General features: G+C 44.5%; 1 protein-coding gene across 1 annotated transcript in view; it reads right to left on the bottom strand.

Annotated features, from left to right (window-relative positions):
- Positions 1-12,004, bottom strand: part of LOC147453421 (uncharacterized) — a 59,482-nt gene extending 47,478 nt beyond the window's left edge. The window contains exons 1-2 of the mRNA XM_086515606.1: positions 11,835-12,004; positions 10,731-10,857 (exon numbers count right to left, since the gene is read on the bottom strand). Of these exons, the coding sequence (XP_086371732.1) occupies positions 10,731-10,857; positions 11,835-11,881 (174 nt within the window). The 5' untranslated portion in view covers positions 11,882-12,004. The remainder of the gene's footprint in view (positions 1-10,730; positions 10,858-11,834) is intronic.
- Between the last annotated feature and the right edge of the window lie 8,484 nt (positions 12,005-20,488).

Genomic DNA, 20,488 nt, shown 5'->3' with positions numbered 1-20,488 from the left:
GTTCGCAGACCATGCATGTCCAGACACTTAGAGTAGATGCATATTCTCTGGTTGCACACAACATGACCATCAGATTTCCATCAAAACCCATCAGAAGCATTTTTATAGTGCATAGACCTATTTGCCCTATTTTAGCCAATTTTCACTTATTATTTTTAAGTGACTTGTTGGGAACTAGGTAGGGCGATTTTGATAAGCAAGTACATAAGAAACCCAGTGCTAGCACTTTCTGGCAGAAGAGGCAGCAGAAACTTCGGTTCAACAGGGAACTTCTCAGCAAGAACACCCCCAGCAGACCTAGCGTTTTTGCACCAAGACCAAGATCAGCCCAGTGTTTTTGCATTGCAGCAGCCTGGCGACGGCAAGACCACAGAACAGCCCTAGCGTTTTTGCACCAAGACCAAGATCAGCCCAGTGTTTTTGCATTGCAACAGCCTGGCGACTGCAAGACCACAGAACAGCCCTAGCGTTTTTGCATCAGCATAGCGTTCTGCAGATTCACCGCGACAAAACACCAAGAAGCATCAACGTTTTCAGTTTTCAGCAGTCAGACATCACAGAAGAAGTCCCACACCGCGCAGATCTCGCCATCCCGCAGCAGATCCTCGTCGCACGGTCAGATCCAACGTAGGTTGCAAATTCAACCCGAAAAACGCAGATTTCAGCATCTGCTTTTCAGTGCGTCGTCATCGCATCGTCACCATCGACATCGTCACCGACATAGAGTTAGAATTCAGCAGAGACAAGATTTGCAGATTTCAGCCATTAGCGTTTTCAGATTTCAGCCCGTCTCGTCATCGTCGTCGACATCGTCGGCAAGTCCAAGCATTGTAGAGGTTTGTGCAATCAATAGTAGACCGCTCTCGCCATAGAGAGTGGGGCCTTCGGAGGAGGGGTTTGACAACATTCTAATGTCGTATTCTTCTCTCTCTATCTCTTAGTCTCAACACCTTCCTTCACAGTGTTCATCACTTTGTTTGTGTCCATTGCACTCTCTCACTAAAGGAACGGCAGGCTCTCCCTTCTGTAAGTAAAAGGAACCCTTGAGCACAGTTCGGGGCAGTCATCTTGAACAAAGTTCAACATTCACTTCTGTTGCACCTTACATTGGTATTTGAGCTTTGGCAGTGTTCTGTATCACTCAAGGAAAGAACCACAAGAATTTTTTTTACTTGTTGCGGTCTCACGTAACCCAAGTCCTCTTGGGCGTGTCGATTCCTAGTCGTGTTTTTGAAGAGTGACAGGAAACCCAAGAAAGAAGGGCTTGTCCAGCCTCCCCTTGTGCCTCTTTTCACTCATTGAGAGCGGACCGTGCACTTAGCGGCCAACCAATCGACGTGAGGTGAGAAAAGCAACCTTAGTGTGAGCGCAAGGCCGCCAAGGGGTGCGCCCGCGGAACGAGTAAAGCTCGGGTGAAGAGAAGATCCTTCTCTAACACAAATTACAAGCTGAACATCAATCTTAAGAAATTCAAGACTCCAGAACCTCAAGAACCTCAGAACCTCAAGACCCTCAAGAACCTCAAGAACTCAAGAACCCAAGAACCCAAGACCCACAAGAACCCAAGTTCCTCGTGAACTTAAGAACCAAAGCTCTCAGTGTATGGTCATCACCCGAAGCTGAATGGATACTTTGCATGAAGGTGATGAGCATGAAGAAGGTAAAGAAGAGTTTTCCCCACCAGGAGGTTTTTCTGACCCTCCCCCTTTCCCATCTACGCCAAGGATTGCACTAACTCCTATGGAGCTTTTCGACAAGATGATGATGGACAGGAAGTTAGAGCGCGAAGTAAGAAAAGTAGAAAGAAAGGCAGAACACAACGAAAGAATGGCAGCCATAGCACGTGAACACAAAGAAAGAAGAGCCGAATTGGATCGTGAGCGCGAGCAAGCGCGCTTGGCGGCCAAACAGAGAGCCCAACACATGCAAGAGTTGTTCCGACTTTTTGCTAATGTGCACGCACAAATTGCAAAGGATCAGGAGAAGGAGAAACTCTCAGTCTCTTCTTTTCCAAAGCATAACACACATGATTTGCATGATAATGATAAGCATGATGATTTGCATGAATCATGATCAAGATGTGATTACTCACAAGCATGACGATTTGCAGGAAAAAGATGTGATTGTTCACAAGGATGATGGTTTAGTTGATACTTTGTCTAGTCAAACTAACCTCATTGCAGATTCGATTGATCACGAAGAACCGATCTTGACTGTCGAGTCGAGGTCCAAAGAATCCCCACAGAAAGTATTATGTGTACGAATGATTAGTCAGCACACATTGTTCGAGTGTTTCATTCATGATGCTTTCCTGTATTTTAGTCACCGTCCTTATGTGATCCCTTTTCATAGGCATGACATATTGTACGATGAACACAATTCACTCATGAATGAGCACGGATGTATGCGGAATCCTCATGAAAAGATGAAATGTTTGCACCCAAGGAATTCACATTCCATGTCTCTTCCTTGGCATGACACAGTATCCGAAAGAGCACAAGAAAGATTGAGCATCAAGCATAGGCATTTCCACTGTGATTTGCCATAGTTGATTGATCTGAATCAGAAAGTCAAGATTCGACCCTATTGTTTGCGTGTGTTTGATAAACGGTTTGGCACTCCGTTCTCTGCTCATCTGCATTGCATGCACAGTTTTTTCAAAGGAATAATATTTTTCCAGTCACTTTACATGAAATGGTTATGTTCATGTTGTTGTGTTAGGAGTAGTTTCAAGAATTTTCATCCTCGGAGATTCTTGAAGAAGGTAGACGCATGATTATGGACGAAGTTGAAGCATTGAAGGAGCCACACATGACTTTGTGTCGCTTTCGGCGCGGCCCAAAGAAGCAAGCGTTGCAGACCTTTATGAAGTTCAAGTATCGCACGACCCACACATCAAAGTGGGCCGGTGAAGAGTCTTTCCCAGGATTCATCAAGACATTGTTGGCGATCTCCCTCGACGCCATACAGTTCAGTACGAGTACCTCACTTTGAAAAGGAGGGGATGTCACGTGCACATCTAACCCTATGTGTACGTAGACAAGCTACTTCATGACAAGGGTTCAGTTCAGTTCAGTTAGATTAGGAAGTGATCTGGCACTTTTGTGAGTTTGTTCGCAGACCATGCATGTCCAAACACTTAGAGTAGATGCATATCCTCTAGTTGCACACAGCATGACCATCAGATTTCCATCAAAACCCATCAGGAGCATATTTACAATGCATAGACCTATTTTCCCTATTTTAGCCAATTTTCACTTATTATTTTTAAGTGACTTTTGTTGGGAACTAGGTAGGGCAATTTTGATAAGCAAGGACATAAGAAACCCAGCGCTAGCACTTTTTGGCAGAAGAGGCAGCAGGAACTTCGGTTCAACAAGCAACTTCTCAGCAGGAACCCCCCAGCAGACCTAGCGTTTTTGCACCAGCTGCAAAGCCTAGCATTTTTGCAACAAGACCAAGATCAGCCCAGCGTTTTGCATTGCAGCAGCCTGGCGACAGCAAGACCACAGAACAGCCCTAGCGTTAGCAAATTCCCCGCAGCATAACAGTTTTCAGCCCTAGCGTTTTTGCATCAGCATAGCGTTTTGCAGATTCACCACGACGGAACGCCAAGAAGCATCAGAGTTTTCAGTTTTCAGCAGTCAGACATCGCAGAAGAAGTCCCATAACCTCGCAAATCTCACCATCCCGCAATAGATCCTCGTCGCACCGTCAAATCCAGCATAGTTTGCAAATTCAGCCCGGAAAACGCAGATTTCAGCATCTGCATTTTAAACGCATCGTCGCATTGTCGCCATCAACATCGTCGCTGACATAGAGTTAGAATCAGCAGATACAAAATTTGCAAATTTCAGCCATTTCAATTTCAGGTTTCAGCCCGTCTCGTCGTCGACGTCGTCGGCCAGTCCAAGCATTGTAGAGATTTGTGCAACCAATAGTAGACCGCTCTCGCCATAGAGAGTGGGGCCTTCGAAGGAGGGGTTTGACAACATTCTGGTGTCGTATTTTTCTCTCTATCTCTCAGTCTCAGCACCTTCATTCACAGTGTTCATCACTTTGTTTGTGTCCATTGCACTCTCACTAAAGGAACAGCAGGCTCTCCCTTCCGTAAGTAAAAGGAACCCTTGAGCACAGTTCGGAGCACTCATCTTGAGCAAAGTTCAACATTCACTTCCGCTGCACCTTACTCTCTCCCCCCCACAAGCCATCGCCCAACCTCCACCATCGAGTAGCCTCTGCCCGCCACCCTGCCTGCTCGCGCAGCACCTGCCGCCAACCATCACCCAGCCTCCACCATCACGTAGCACCTCAACCCCCCCCCCCCCCCCCCCCAACCATCATTGGGCAGCTCACAGTAGTCCACCATCATCGCACACAGGGCACCCCTGCCGATTGCCCTCCACCCTGCCTGCGCCAGCCCACACATCTGTTGTGCTGTTGCTCAACCCAAAACCCCCCCACCCCACCTCAACAGGTCTATCACTGCTGCCTGTAACAGCCAGCTGATGATGTAGTGGAGCCCCCCTCCTAACACCCGCAACAGACCTAGCAATCAATGGGGAGAAAGAAGTGATTCCACCCCCTGCTTTTTCTCACGACTTTGGGACAACCAGGACACAATTGCCGGAAGCCAACACAGAAAAACCGGACATGGCGCCTCTCGATAAGAGAGAAGTGGAGGAGATGATTGCAAAGGCGGTCACACAAGCCAAGAAGGAGGCCGACAAGGCATTGAATGCCGAGGTACGCAAGATGGTGGAGAAGATAAAGCAAATGGAGGAAGAGCGGAAGCAACTAGAGAAGCAAATCATGGGACTCAAAGAGGAGGTCAACGTCTTGAAGGGAGAAGTGGCGGCATCAAAAGACCTCAAGGAAGAAGGGGAGATACATGAGGCCGATAAGGAAGCCATCAAGGAGGAAATGACCAAGGAGCTCACCAAAGCCATGGAGGTCAAGATGGAGGCCACCAAGGAAGGATGGGTGGATGTCGTGCGTAAAAAAATCACAAAGGAAGTAAAGGAAGAGAAGCGGCATGAAGAGACACTATGGATGCATGCCACCCTCGAGGTGAAGAAGATGAGAGAAGCCCGTATGCTCAATGTAAGAGTAAGTGGTATCAAAGAGGAGCACGGATCATCACCGGAAAGTGACGGGAGAACATTGTGTGCCAAACTTGGGTACACCAACACCCCTTTCACCAAAGTATGGAAGGTAGGGAAAGACCCTCAAAAGAGGATGCTCATGCTACAATTCAAAGACCTCATGGACAAAATCACCTTCCTAAAGAAGAGGATTGCATTGAGAGGATTAGGAGGAGCCCCCATTTACATTGATGAGGATCTCACCAAGACACAAGTGGAGCATCGAAAGCTTTGTATGCCCAAAATCATGCAAGCAAGGAAAGAGGGCAAGAAGGCTTTCTATAGAGATGGGCCAATCTTCATAGATGGAAAACCCATCGCATAGGGATTCGCGGCCTATGAGACTACAGAGACCACTACGGAGGCGACACGACATGAGATCACACTCAGAGTATGGAATTGTGACGGATGCCTATGGACTCAGCCAGGCAGACTCGAGGAGGTGATGGAGGGGAGAGACATTGTGATGCTGACAGAGACACATGAGAGCCAGGAGAGAGATCTACCACATGTCCGGGGCTATCACTGGGAGTCCACATACAGGCGATCCACAGGGAGGCAGGGGACATCACGAGGATCAGGGGGGATTGCTCTTTTAGTGAGGAGAGAGCTACAAAACAGGGTCACAGTAGTGAGCAGAGATGTAGAGGCCCGCTTCATGTGGGTGAGGGTACAGCTAGCCCCAGACAAATCATACATGTTGCACTGTGCTACTTCCCCCCACGCGGGTCACATTTCGCAGACCATACAGAGATACGACAAGCATCTACGACAGAGGAGGAGCCACCAGAGGAGGATGCCGATGAGAGTATGGTAGAGGAGGAGGAGGAGGGACCACAGTCACAGTCACCCTTTTCGGTCCTCTCGGAGGACCTCCTACACTACGCGGCATTGGGAGAGATCCTACTTGTAGGTGATTTCAATGCCCGCACACAGATCCGACAGTGCGAGATGTATGACTTTGATGAGATGATTCCACCCTACTCCATACCATAGTGGCGGAGGATGTGGGACTAGGGAGGACATCAGAGGACAGAGGGAGTGACTCTACCAGATACGGATCACACTTACTGGCACTAGGATCAGCGCACCACCTCCTGATCTACAACGGGATGTCCCGTTGACCGATGTCAGGTGGATACACTTGCTTCCAGAAGGGAGGCAAGACAGGACAGGGAGGCAGGAAAGGCCAGAGCACAGTGGACTACATCTTAGGCTCCACAGGGGCCATGGATATTGTACGCTCCTTTACCATACCACCACGGCCCATCGGCGCGGATCATACATATCTCAGCCTCTCTCTCAAGACCAGTTTACCGACACCACCTCCCTTGCATATGCAGAGACACTCTATCAGGTGCCGGCTCAGCCCCCCCTTCCACACCCGGTGGCTCCCCGATCTACAGCTCCCACTCTCTTTACCATAGATATGGTGAGACGAGGCATTCAGAGTCTACAGCACCGCCGAGCCACGGACCACACCGAGCTTCAGGGTGAGCATTTTATATACGCTACACACACTTTGCTCCATTGATTGCACACCTGTTCAACAAGGCATTGGCAGAGGGATTTCCAGAGAGCTGGACTATGCATACTATTGTGCCTTTACATAAGGCTGGAGACCGCATGGATCCAGCCAACTACAGGACTATCATGATTGGTCATATGATGGCCAAGATTTATGGAGCAGTTTTAGAGTCAAAGTTGAGCAGATATGCAGAGACCGAGGGGCTACGCGCCTCCGAACAGGCAAGCTTCAAACGCCATTCTCTACTGTGGACCACATCTTAACTCTCAGATGCCTGATAGAGCAATCACGGAGCCGAGGGAGACGCCTCTACTGTTGCTTTGTGGACTTCCGCAAAGCCTTTGACACAGTCCCAAAGAGAGAGACTACTACAGCGACTCATATCTCTTGGGATACCCCCGGACATGATATGGGCCATATATGCTTTGTATGAGAGAGTGTCAGGCAAGGTCAGATGCCCAGGAGGACTATCAGATAGCATCACTAGCACCATCGGGGTGACGCAGGGGTGTCCACTCTCCCCTACTCTATTTGGTCTGTACATAGATGAGATGGAGACCTACATCCGACAGAGAGGAGGAGCAGGGGCCGACCTATCAGGCACTCAGGTACATATTATGCTATATGCTGATGACATTATTTTACTCGCAGAGTCACAAGAGGATCTCCAGCTCCACATACAAGCTCTAGACTTATTTTGTACAAAGAGAGGAGTGACAGTGAACCTTGGCAAGACCAACGTAGAGTCATATGTATACTTGGGCATCACCTTTACAGCTAGGATTGGCTGCTTCTCTAAGGCACAGGCAGCCCGAGATCGCACCACACGAGCGTATGCAGCAGGGGATGCCATCAGACACATTTCCACAAGCCCCGCACGAAGAGTTGGCTATTTGACACTTTGGTGACACCAGCTCTTCTATACGCTGCCCCAGTGTGGGCCCCAGGATTATCAGAGCAGGCTTGGAGCAGACTCGAGAGGCCACAGATATTGCTGCTTGCCCGGATGATCCGGAGCAAGCCATCAATCCCACATGATATTGTGAGATCAGAGTTCGGTGCCCCACCCATGGTAGTGGAGGCGCTATTTCAGACAGTGGGACACCTCCACAAGCTGCGAGACATGAGGGCAGATAGACTACCTCGCCTTGCTCGAGGCCTCCCGCGGACTAGCAGACTCTGGGATGAGAGATCATGGTACGCAAGTGTGACTAGATGGGCTTCAGACATACGGCTACTCTATGGACAGATTGCCTCCCTCACAGTATGATCTAGATGCACCACGCCAGGCCCTCTCACACACTGAAAGGAACACAGTTATCAGATATGAGCTCATACAGAGGCATGTAGAGCAGACTTGGCTCACACTTTCGTGACCATTGGCCACGAAGATGGCATATTACAGAGATCATTTCCTTATGCTCACAGAGGACAGGTTCATACAGAGGCCCCACTACATGGATATATATCTACCACATCGCAAGAGGGTAGCCATCGGACAGCTTAGAGTATCATCCCACCATCTTGAGATTGAGACCGGCAGAGCAGCACGGGTCCCACGTGAGGCCAGGATATGCAGATTATGCAAGCATGAGGTAGAGTGTGAGAGCCACTTCTTATGCAGATGCCCTCACTATGAGGAGATCAGATCACGGTACCCCACTCTATTTGACAGGCCAGAGGTCTCATTACAGACAGTGATGACATCATTAGATCAGAGACTACTTGGGAGACTCTTGGTGGAGATGCACCAGCATAGAGAGAGAGCCCTCCAAACGGGGGAAGGTGGAGGATCGGACAGGCAGACACACCTTACAGACTACTTCCAGGCTAGAGTACCCATGCAGCCACAGTCATCCACACACCAGGGGATGACTTTGATACGAGCTGAGGAGGCCAAAGCTAGGCGGAGACCACGACTAACAGGATATCGCTCCAGGGCCTCTCAGTGACACAAACAAGAGGTCCAGACTATCAGGGATCGACATACAGCATATATTCAGAGGGCAGAGCAGACACTAGACATGGCGGGCATAAGCAGAGTCCTCACATCAGGCTCATGGATGTACCAGATACTACACCCTGACATCACTACTAGATGGAGCTGATGTACCACACCACCCCCCTCCCTCCTCCCCTCACTCTCACTACACACATACATGCCTCTTTATGTACACCGGATGTTTTGTTATTACTTGGTCACCCCCACGTCTACACACCGGATGCTTTGTTATGACCCGGTCACTTACCACACTACACTTTGTACACCGGATGCCATTATTACCCAATCATTTTGCACATACCAGATATCCAGAGGATATTCACATTTTTGTACATGGATCTTTCTCATAGGCCAGTTTTCTTTGGCCTTTTGAAGACGTAAATAAAATCAATCTCTCTCTCTCTCTCTCTCTCTCTCTCTCTCTCTCTCTCTCTCTCTCTCTCTCTCTCTCTCTCTCTCTCTCTCTCTCTCTCTCTCTCTCTCTCTCTCTCTCTCTCTCTCGTGCTCACTCCCCTTGGTCTCTACGCTTCCACATCGCCGACTTTAACAAGCAATTGCCACGTCCTCGTGACAGTAATTAGCCATTGCCACATCCTCGTGACAGATTCCTGGAAATAATTACTCGCACACGACAGTGCTTGAGGCAAATGACAACTCGCACACGACAGTGCATGAGTGGAATCTCTATAGACATGATCGCAATAAGGATTAGTTAATTCGACATCAGTGAGGTCCGGGATGGATCGTTGTTGGCAGTCATGGTCTGAGATTCGGAATGAATTTTTTTGTGATTGATTTGATCTGTCATGTGATGTGATGTGGCGTGATAGTCGTCTTTGTACATGTGCTGGATTTGTGTCGTCTAGTGCATCAGTTCTTAGAGTCAGTGTCTACTGAACTGGTTTATGGCTTCTGTCTGATTTTGCAGGCGTAATCGAGGGCGATTACAATTCTTTCAAGAGAGGGGTATGTCACAAAATGATGACGTGGCAACCCCACCTGGACACACACAGTGACCCTGCGACAGAAATGCCACGTGGCAGCAGTACGGATCCCCACAAATCGCGTTGGCATGCTGACGTGGCAAACTGTACGGAATCTCGCTTTTTGCGCTGGCTGATGACGTGGCAGCCTTACGAATTTCCGCAACTTGTGCTCGTGCTTTTTTGGCATTTTTTTAGGACCAGCTTTTAAGTTTAACTGCTTTTGGGACTCTACTTTTGGCATCCCTCGTAAGAATAGAAGGAGCCCAAGGGCCTCACTCTTGAGGGCATCTGGACGCACAGCCTCAGATCCGAGGACCCGCGGAAGCTGTACTTCGATCAAGCATTAATATAAGAGAAATACCGAAAGGGTGCCAAACTTTGGGGCCAATACCTCTGGCCATGGAACTACGTCGGTTTTGTTGACCAAATTGAACTGTGATTTTAAAGTTGTGAAGTATTTTAAGTGATTTTCTCGTGTCGTGTTAGATTCCCAACTTGGGGTGCCAAGCCTGTGACACATACAACTGTCATGAATTGCGCGGGTAGCAACGCTCAAACTTGGCTCTGGATTCTGCTTCCATCTTGCTCGTGGTGGGCTCTACTTTGTCCAATCAGGCAAGGCATGCCACATCACCATTTTGTGGTATGCTGCCACGTTAGAAAGATGTGAGGAACTCTTTGGTGTAAATTTGAAACACCCAATCAATGAGAAAAAAAAGAACCATCTTTGGTAAAAAAGAAGCACCCAATGAGTGAGAGAGAAAGAACCATTCGTAGAAATAATCCAAACACGGGAGTCCTATGCTAGGAGCATGCATAAAAGAAGACGAAAGAGAGTGGCTAATAATGGTCAAGCACACACTATAACACAAGTAAAACAGGACACCATCATTTGTATAGGGCCAAGGCAGGTCAACTAGTTCTACAATAAGCCACAATCCAATGTGAGAAGATGAAACATGAATAAAAACTCATGCACAATGTAGTTAACCTTCAAGACAAGTAGCATTCATGCAATTCACCAGCATAATACAACCACACCATAAAAATGTCTAAAGTAGAAGACTCACCTGCATCTTTACATTCTGCCCAACTTGCAAATTCTTATGAGAAATAGAGCATCTTGATGAGCCTATACCCTCAATAACTCCCTTGGATATGCAAATTGCACTTTGTTTGAGATTGTACAAAGCATACCTACACAGCAAGAAAGTTTAAACGAAGGTATAATTTCTTTCAAAAGACCGTGTTAGTTGGTGGCATGCGGTCTAAACAACCCAGAACTCACTTCTTGTGTCTCAACTACAATTAACTAACCGGCTATGTTCTTCAAATGAAGTAAAAACAATAAAGAGCCTTCATCATTTCAGAAAATAACTCAGGAACCTCCCTAAATGCTGTTGCTTTACACCGTACAAAGAGCCAAAACTTCAGCACGAAAAGATGATTCTGTGCTTACAATCAAAAAAAGCACACTGAGAGGGCCAACCTTGCGCAAAGCTCATGAAGAAAAGGGGCACCATGCTTTAAGAGCCATGAAATTAAGACAAGTAGTCAACCCAATAACATGACCGATGCACAACAAAGCGATTTCAGTCAACATCAATTCACTGTAATGCACCTTTGAGACATGCTTGATGTGTTAATATTGCTTTCTGGTTAGCCATACAGCAACCTACAAATGAAGCTGATACATTAAATGCCCTAAATTGTGAACAAAAATCCTATACAATCAGAATTGGCTTATTAAAATGCTTAAATGGAGACACATAAGGTGCTCTTGATCATGCTCTACCAAAGAAGCTCACTTTAGTCAGAGCAAGTGCAAATGGTGGAATAAAGATGGTAAAGCAGAGGAAAAAGATTGAAACTGGGAAAGAGTGAATGCAGCCGGATGTGACTTGAAATTGATCTGTTTGCCTGTACAAAGTTGCAGAGTTTGGAATACCAAGGAGTGAAATGCTGTTCATTTCAACCTGGAAAACCCTTCGATGTCTTCTCACTGCAAATAGCATGCCCACAAACTATTTCCAGGAAGCTGTGCAGAATGTGCTTAAGCACACCAAGTAAGACACGGGCTATTCATTCAAAACGTATACGCACAAGGAGAGCAGAAAATGAAACCCTGAGAGTGTTAAGAAATTCTGGAGAGAGAGAGAGAGAGAGAGAGTTACTTGAGGGACGAGCTCCCAGAGTTGAGAACCAGAACCGATCGCACCATCGCCGTTTTCCTCTCGAGCTTCCCAAGGACCAAATCCAAGTCTCTTCCAGAAGGAAAGAACGAAAATCTGTGCTTGGAGTTGGAGCAATGCCAAAACAGTTACGAAATGTTGTGTTGTTTCTAAAAGCTAGAGAGGGACTTGTTAAAACTCTCTCTCTCTCTCTCTCTCTCTCTCTCTCTCTCGTGTGAGACTTCTCATCCCATTTTGTTCGAGTAACAAGTGTTGAGTTCAAGACTCGATAGGCCTCTTTGGAGTGGTCCAACGACATTAAAGTTGGTTACACACCAAAGTGTGTACCCAACCCGTACAAGAAGTGCTTACGTGAGAAAAAAACGATGTAAGGAATGGATAGCGCGACGTTTACACAGTTATTTTCACTGCACAACATTCCCTTTTTGTATTCGAGATTAATGCCATATGCAAGACAAAACTAGACAGGGGTCTAAGCTCGCCCAAATATGGCGTTCTTTGTGCTATATGTTAATAGCCAATGAGAACATGAAACCTAAATTTTGCTTCATTTCTTTTAATATAAACTTGTATTTTTCTCGGACAAATAAGCTAGGAGACACTTGCGTCTACATCCTCTCCAAGAAGGTTATCCATTACAGGAATCAAACATGTGTCGAAGGTCTTTCTCTTATGGTGTGTAAGATTGATTTGGACAAGAGTCTAAGCTTGCCAAAATATGGTGTTCTCTAGGTATATGCTAACAGCCAATGAGAGCACGAAGCCCAAATTTTGCTTCATTTCTTCCCGGTAGTAGCATGTTGTAGCCTACCCACCATACAAATTTTGACCACCATTATTTGGACAAGTCTGCAAACTCCAATGATACTGTGTAATCAATCTAGAATCTTCTTCTCTCTCTCCCTTTTCCTCAAAACAATTGTGCTCATGAAGGACATTATTTGTTGGCTTTCCAACAAAAATTGCAAACTCTAGGCTAGATTCTAAGCCTATTTTGAAAAAAAATTGGTAAAATTTTACAAATCCTTGAGTGAAAACCGAGAAATCCTTCAAATTCCAACCTAATTGGGAGACATCTAAGGTGTTCCCTTTTTTCTCTAGTTAGGAAAAAGTTGTTGGCAAGCCCTCCCCATCACCGTCAAGGTCGAGAGTCGGGGGGCAGCTGATCTGTATCGTTCATCTGCACGTCATTCTGGCCCGAAATTTCTATTGCAGCCGTCAGATGCACGACACATCATCACACGGAATCCAAGCTGTGAGCCTCCAATGGGGCAACAACAGGTCAGCACTCGGAATGTTGTGAGGTGTTGACACCTCAGCTTGCATAACAATAATCATGCAGCCAATCAATGGCGTCGTAAACTAGCCACGAGCTCTGAGTGAGCTCTAAGCGACTGTGCAACTGTGTGACTCACCACGCTATAATCATTGGCCCCCCTTCTCTCGACCATTGACGGCCGAGAATGGTGGCTTGCTGACCATTCCCATAATCAAGGCTCCCGGCCTCCGCCGATCGCCCATGATTAACGGGAATGGTCAGTAGGCGACCATTCCCTACACCTTCCACCTTAAGAAAGACTAGTCTTCTTTTGGCCAATAGCTGGCAAGCATGGGGAAGATTCCCTTTAAAGATTAATAGACAATTCGATGATTATTTATCCAAAAACAGCAATAGCTATTTTACTTTTTATTAATGATAATTGCATACAATGATTCGCCATTCTTCTTCTGTTTTCCTTGCGTCTTGTCTCTAGCAAAAGGGTATTGAGCATGAGGAGGGCGTTGACTTCAAAAGTTTTGATTGAGTATAATGTCCCACAATCCTTTTTTCATTTCTTTTCATAAGAATCAACGAAGATGCTTTTCTAAAAGTTTGGATGAAAGCAAAAGGAAGTGAAAGGGGGGGGGGGGGGGATTGTCACATGGACATGGCGTGTTGACTCAATAGAGAGAGGGAAAGAGAGAGATTTTCTCTGGGTTCAAAAGAGAAGCAGTAAATTTTTTCCGAGGGCAGTAGTGCTCGAGAAAAATGTGTCAGCTTAATATCATGTTGTTTTCAATTTCCAAAATACTGATCGATCGCAAGGGGGAAAGGAGAAAAATAGTGTGAAAATCCAAAAAGTAAGCTTGATTTTATAAAGGAAAATTTTACAAAATATCCCTCTAATATGTGAAAATTCCCGAAATATCCCTCAAATCTCAAAAATTCCCGTTGTTTTCTCATGAATTTCCAAAATGCCCCGGCTTGTGACATTAAATATTTTCACGAGAAGATTGATTGTCTATCAATAGAAAATGCTAGGGAAAATTACCAAAATACCCCTCAAATTTCAAAAATTCGCAAAATTACCTCGCAAAAAAAGGCAATTATGTCTAAAGATAACGAAGCAATTCATCTCCAAAGCCTACATGATTGACTCAAGGCCTACATGATTGACTCAAGTTCTGGCTTTAGCATCTTATATTGATAAGCAATGAGTCTTCTTATGAAAAGCTACAAATTTTTTAAACTTTGGAGAAATTTAATTTCACAACCAGAGGTTTTTGGGAAATTTGGAAAATTTGAAGGGCATTTTGGGAATTTATTGAACGTGTTTGGGAATTTTTGAAATTTGAAGGGTATTATGGGAATTTCCACAAATTAGAGGGGTATTTTTCCCAAAATGCTAAAAATAGAATTTCATAGGCTTTGGAGATCTTCACAAGTTCAAAGAAAGGAATTGTGTGTGTGCAAAAATGAATTTTCCCAAATTGACAGCGACACATGGAGGAGGGAGAGAGCGCGAAGGGAGAGATGTTTCGCAGAGTTGGGAAGCGCGCACTGACACGGAGGTGAGGATCAACAGGGTGCGGATAGGGTAGGAGGACGAGTAGCTGACGCGAATAGGACAAGAGCGCAATAGTGCGTAGGGTTGTTGTCTCTGTCTCTCTCTCTCTCTCTCAGGCGTGCGCTACTAGAGGTTCGGACTGCGCACTCTCTCTCTCTCTCTCTATCTCTCTCTCTCTCTCAGGCGTGCACGGATAGAGCCTCTCACTAGTGCAGGTTCGCAAGGGGATCATTAGTGCTTCACTTTGCGCCAAGCTGCTAGTCCAAAGGCCATGAGGGAGAATGTGTATGATATGCAATATGTGAGGCCGAATGGGCAGAGAGGCAGATATGGCAGACGAAGAGAGAGGAAGATAGATATGGCGGCGAGGGGACGCTGGGGTGCAGAAGAAGAAAGCAAGGTTTTGCTTTTAAATTGATAGATTCGAAGGGAAAGGGAATCTAGTCATCTAATTAATTAATGTATTCTCTCGAAGAAAGATATCATACATTAATTGTCCAAACAAGCAAACTTTATTGCCAACATAACTTTTTGGCCTACATAAGGCCTTAGTAAAGCATTAAACGACTATTGCATAAATATTGGCGAGATAGTGCCACATGGCAAGTAGTGAGGGCAAACTTTTGGGGCTACATAAGGCTTCAATAAAGCATGGAATTTTTGGGAGCAATTGTGGACCATGGATAAAGCTTTGCAACGAGTGACACATGAAAAGCTAACGATATTGGCAAACCTTCTTGGCTTGCTCAAAAAGGCCTCAGAGAACAATGGATTGCATTCATAGGAGTTTAATTACATAATGTGTTATATTGACACGTTGAAATTTTCTTTGATATTTTTAATTTGTGAAAGAATCTTCATTTAAGGGGGACTTCATCACGGTCCATTTCATTAAATTGTTTTATTATTTTTTATGCTTATTAAACCGATCTTTTCTTATGAAAGCATTAAAAGTTTGTCAATGGGTTCATTTATTTTATTGGTTTTATTCTTGTGTGAGAATGCCAAATGTGAGCTTTTCACCTTGTTGTTTAGGTGAGGCCCTTCTCAGCACATAAAGCATTTGTGACTATGGTGTGTATAATGGATAATACATTGTTATATCAAAACACAACAAAAAAGGCAAGTGATTGGAGGCACGCATTCATACCTACTCCCCACATCTCTCATCCCCTTTAACTCCTGCAAGCCTTCTTGTTTCTTCCTTGTTCTTGTAAGAGAGACACCAATCGAAGGACTTCTACGTAAGTTATGTTGGATATTATGTGACAAATGACATTGTAACAAAACATGATTCTATAAAAAGTACAAGGTGAAGAGTCATATTGACATTCTAAAACAATTTAATGAAATGACCATAAGAGGCTCTTAAATGAAATGACTCTTTTACAAAATAAAATATCAAAGAGAATTTCATTTTTGCATTAATACTCTTGCTTTGCCTATTGTTTGTCATTAGCATTAGTCGCCATGAATGCTACACTAGCACATCCACCCTACATTATTGTTTGTCATTAGCATTAATCACTTGTCACCGTGAATGTTCCACTAGCACATCCACCCTAGCATCATCAACCCTCACCAAAGTCGATGTTCCATACCTTGGCCTATAAATCTCCTTCTAGGCTAGCTCATTAGGGTTCTCTCTCTTGCCCTGGAGGTTGAATCAAACCTTCTTTGCATTTTCATTTGTATGCCTCAAGAAGCTCAACAATTGAGCAATTGTATTACTCCTCGCATTGCATTTAGATTAGCTCTTCATAGCATTGTGTGTTTAAGCTCATTCTCATTGCCCATTACCATAGGTTTTTCGTGTGTGCATAAAATAGTCCCAAAAATATCTTCCAGTTGAGCCCACTTGAGCTCAATTTGGAGCTCATTTGAGCCCATAAGCTCTTTGTCTCACTATTGCAGTGAGGATAGATCCTAAAGATGTCGCACTTTCGATAAGCAAATAAGATTGGCGGCATTGTCTACGCAAATCACCTCATTCCTTGTAGTGGGAGGTTGTGGGGTCGAATTGAATGCCCTAGTTTTGGGCAACAAGGCGGATTTCAAATCTATGCAATGTGTAGCCTATGGCATATGGCAGGTCCATAAGAGGATTTCACATGCTGATGCCATTTTTGGTTCTTTTGAGGCAAGCATGTGATAATTGCGCCCTCACACACGTAGCCGTCTCGAATCTTGCAAAGCCAAACTTCCCACGGGTCACCTTTGAGCTCAAAAGCCTCTAGCACTCTTTTGTGCCCAAGGGTAGTTTCACACACACAAGTACTTAGAGGAGCCTTCCATAGTAGTAATTTTTTGCTCTTTTAAGCCATATAAATCTTTGCATTTTGACCAATATGTATACAATGTGTCTTCATAATGAAGACAAAGATTATATGCTCATTGTAATTACACATAGAGATTTAGACACAACCCGATCAAGGGCAAGACCTACCTTTCACATACACCTAATGAGCACTCACATAAGCCACAACTTTGGAGTTGAGATCAATCACCTAACGAAGGAGGATAAGGATTACAAGGGCCACTATATGACCATAGAGGAGTTCATTGACTTGAAAGAGCATATGAAGAATCATGAAGACAAAGAAGACAACCAACATAAAGCTATGGACAATGAAGATGAAGAAATCAAAAACCATGAAGACATATATGAAGATCAACCACAACAATGAATATGAAGATGATGACTACAGCATGGCTGGCATCATCAACGACATGATACACGAGAAGAGGAGACACTTCCCTCTTCACATGAGACGTTGATATGAAATTTTGTATGAGACGTAGGATCTCATGAGACCCTACATGTTGTATTCGATCGAACCATTGTCGATGAATCCACTGAGAATCACCACAATGTATCCAATTGATAATCATGAAATGTTAAATTCTATGAGAACTGACACAACATATCACAAGAACCTTGTAGATGTATTCAACAAGAGACCTAAACACTATGACACCATAACATGATCACTAATATAAGCTTAGGAGGGTGTATGTTGGGGATAACCCTAGATTACCCTAGGTAGCCATATAGAGCCTCTTCCTAGCTCTGCATGATGATTTGATGATATAGAAGGATGCCTTGTGATATATCCGTGACCCATGGAGCTTTCTAGCCCCTCTACACATGCACATTTAGTAGGTCAAAAGTAGCCCTAAAAATGTGTATACGAGATTTTCCCTAGAATTTCTCCCAAATGCATGAACCCTAGTTGCTACCACACCTCACACATGATGTCACCCAAGATGCCACTCCTTCTCTCATATAATGAGCCCTCTCTATGAGCATTTGTAACACACTCTACCCTTTGTAGCTACATGCTAGCCTAATGCAATGAGAACTTGATAACTTTGTCTACCTCTTATGTTAATAGCATTCAGTCACTCTAATTGATTATTAGTATTAATTAACGTACTAGTCAAACTATGAATGCTACACTAACACATCCATCCTAGCATCATTAACCCTCTCATTGCTCCTGTCTCGCTGCTCAAAACAAATTTTGCATGATTGAATGGAAATGTCACAAAGCTTACTGATTTTGTAGTGAATTTTTTGTATCAATAGGCCAAGGGCCCTATTAGTGAGTGGTCTGGGGGTCCCTTAGGCTCTATGCCTACCCCTGGCATTCTTAAGCAAGGTTCCAACCCCAATTCCTTATTTGTTCTTACCTAGAAAGAGGTGGATGAATGTTGAAAGACTTGAAACCACCAACCTTTTGTGGGGAGGAAAAAGAACACAACAAGGATGCAATGAATCTCTTTCTAAGTAATTGCGATGGTATTCATGATATGTGTCGAACTCCATATGTAGTCAAGGCACTGCAACTAGTCTCACACTAGAAGGTGAAGCTTATAAGTGGCGGATGTTGCTCAAGGAGAAGGGCATCGTGCCACGTTCATGGGTTGCCTTTGAGGATGTGCTTAGAAAAGAAAATTTTCCCACTAATGAGAAGAACAAAAAATTGGACAACATGGGATAAGTGTTCTATGCATAAGCATAAGACACTACTTCAATACATTTTGCACTATATATATGTTATTTTCAAAATTGGGGGTTAGATCCCTTCTAACAAGTGAGAGGATTCATCTTTGGGCTAGATCCTAAGCTTATGAAGCACGTTAAAACACAGGATCTCAAAACGCTCAAGGAAGTGATAGTGCAGCTCATATCCATGATGACCAGATGAGAAAAATTTGCACAGCATGCACATACATGACACTAAAAATGCAAGTGCATCTCAGAATCATAATAAGAGAAAATTTGTGGTAGCCTCATTTGATGCGTCTAAAAATTCCAAGGGGCCTCACGGCCATCTGTCGGAATTTGAAAAAACTATAAAAATAAGTTGTGTTTTAATTGCTTGGGAAGTGCCAAGGGGAAATGTGTTGTCCAAGGCAAAGAGAAAGATGTGCACATGGTGCAATTAATTCGTCTAGAGCCCTCTTTTCACTATTCCAAGGTGGAAACAGCACACACCGAAGCGGTGCATGAGTGTTGTATCATGGCCTCTATGTGGCAACCAACTTTTTCTCCATATGAGCTTGCACAAATTCTTGGGTCTTTCAAGGGTTACAAGGTGAGAATCCTTGTAGGTGATGGTGCATCTCACAATTTCATTAACTATCAGCTAGTGACATGTCTGAATCTATTGCAAACCTCTAGTACCCACCGCTACAGGGTAGCTCTAATAAACAAACACGATGTTGAGGTGTGGGATACACAAGTCAAGGGGGTCGCACTTGAGATCTAGGGGTATGAGACATCCTTGTTTTCAAGATATGAATATGGATAGGGTAGATGTGGTTTTGACTCGTGAGTGGTCGCATGGTTTGGGGTCCTCATTACTTTGCAACTATCAGCATGAGCATGATGATGCATACTCCACGATGTGGAGCCATGTCGAAAGGAGGAATCCTTCTCACTCTAATGTTGGCAGTGTGTCTACTACCTCCACACCCAATTCTCCTCTTTTGAGTGATTAGCTGCAAAGATGGAAGAATTTTCCCATCGATGATGGATACCTACTCCACAAGGGGAGAGTTTGTGTACCAACAAATGCAGACATTCGGTGCCAAAATCTTTATGAATGTCATGATAGTTCCAGTGCAGGCCACCCAAGAATAAATAAAACATATACGCTTGTACCATGACAGTTTTACTGGCCAAGTTTACATGGGTATATTCAAGGCTATGTCTTGCATTGCAAAAAATATCAAGTTAATAAAGCAGAGCGCCTAAAGGCAAGAGGTATCTTACATCCTTTGGAGGTTCCCAATGGTAAATGGGAGAGTATCTCTATGTATTTTATTGTCCAAGGTCATGACGCAGTATGGGTGGTTAGAGACAGGTTAACTAAATTTTGTAAGTTTATTCTCACCAATTCCACTATTAAAATTCTAGAATTAGCCAAACTATTTGTTGATAATCCCAACAACATTGTCAGTGATCGTAATCCCAAATTTAATAGTCACATTTGGAGGGCTGTTTTAAAATGCATGGGAACACAACACAATATCAATATTGCAGAGATGAATAAATGAGTTAACCGAGTGCTAGAGGATATGCTACAAGCATACATTAGCAAGAAGGAATCTGATTGGGAAGTAATAGTCACATTTGGAGGGCTGTTTTAAAATGCATGGGAACACAACACAATATCAATATTGCAGAGATGAATAAATGAGTTAACCGAGTGTTAACCCTCACGGCTCACGGACACCCATCACCTACGATGGACGCGTATTATGTATTTGGTAGAGTCAAGTACCGGGCTTGTCGGTCCA

The sequence above is a fragment of the Adiantum capillus-veneris genome, chromosome 7 (genome assembly GCF_014529385.1).
Source record: "Adiantum capillus-veneris isolate H3 chromosome 7, ASM1452938v2, whole genome shotgun sequence".
NCBI lineage: Eukaryota > Viridiplantae > Streptophyta > Polypodiopsida > Polypodiales > Pteridaceae > Adiantum > Adiantum capillus-veneris.
This window is presented reverse-complemented; position numbering and strand designations above follow the sequence as displayed.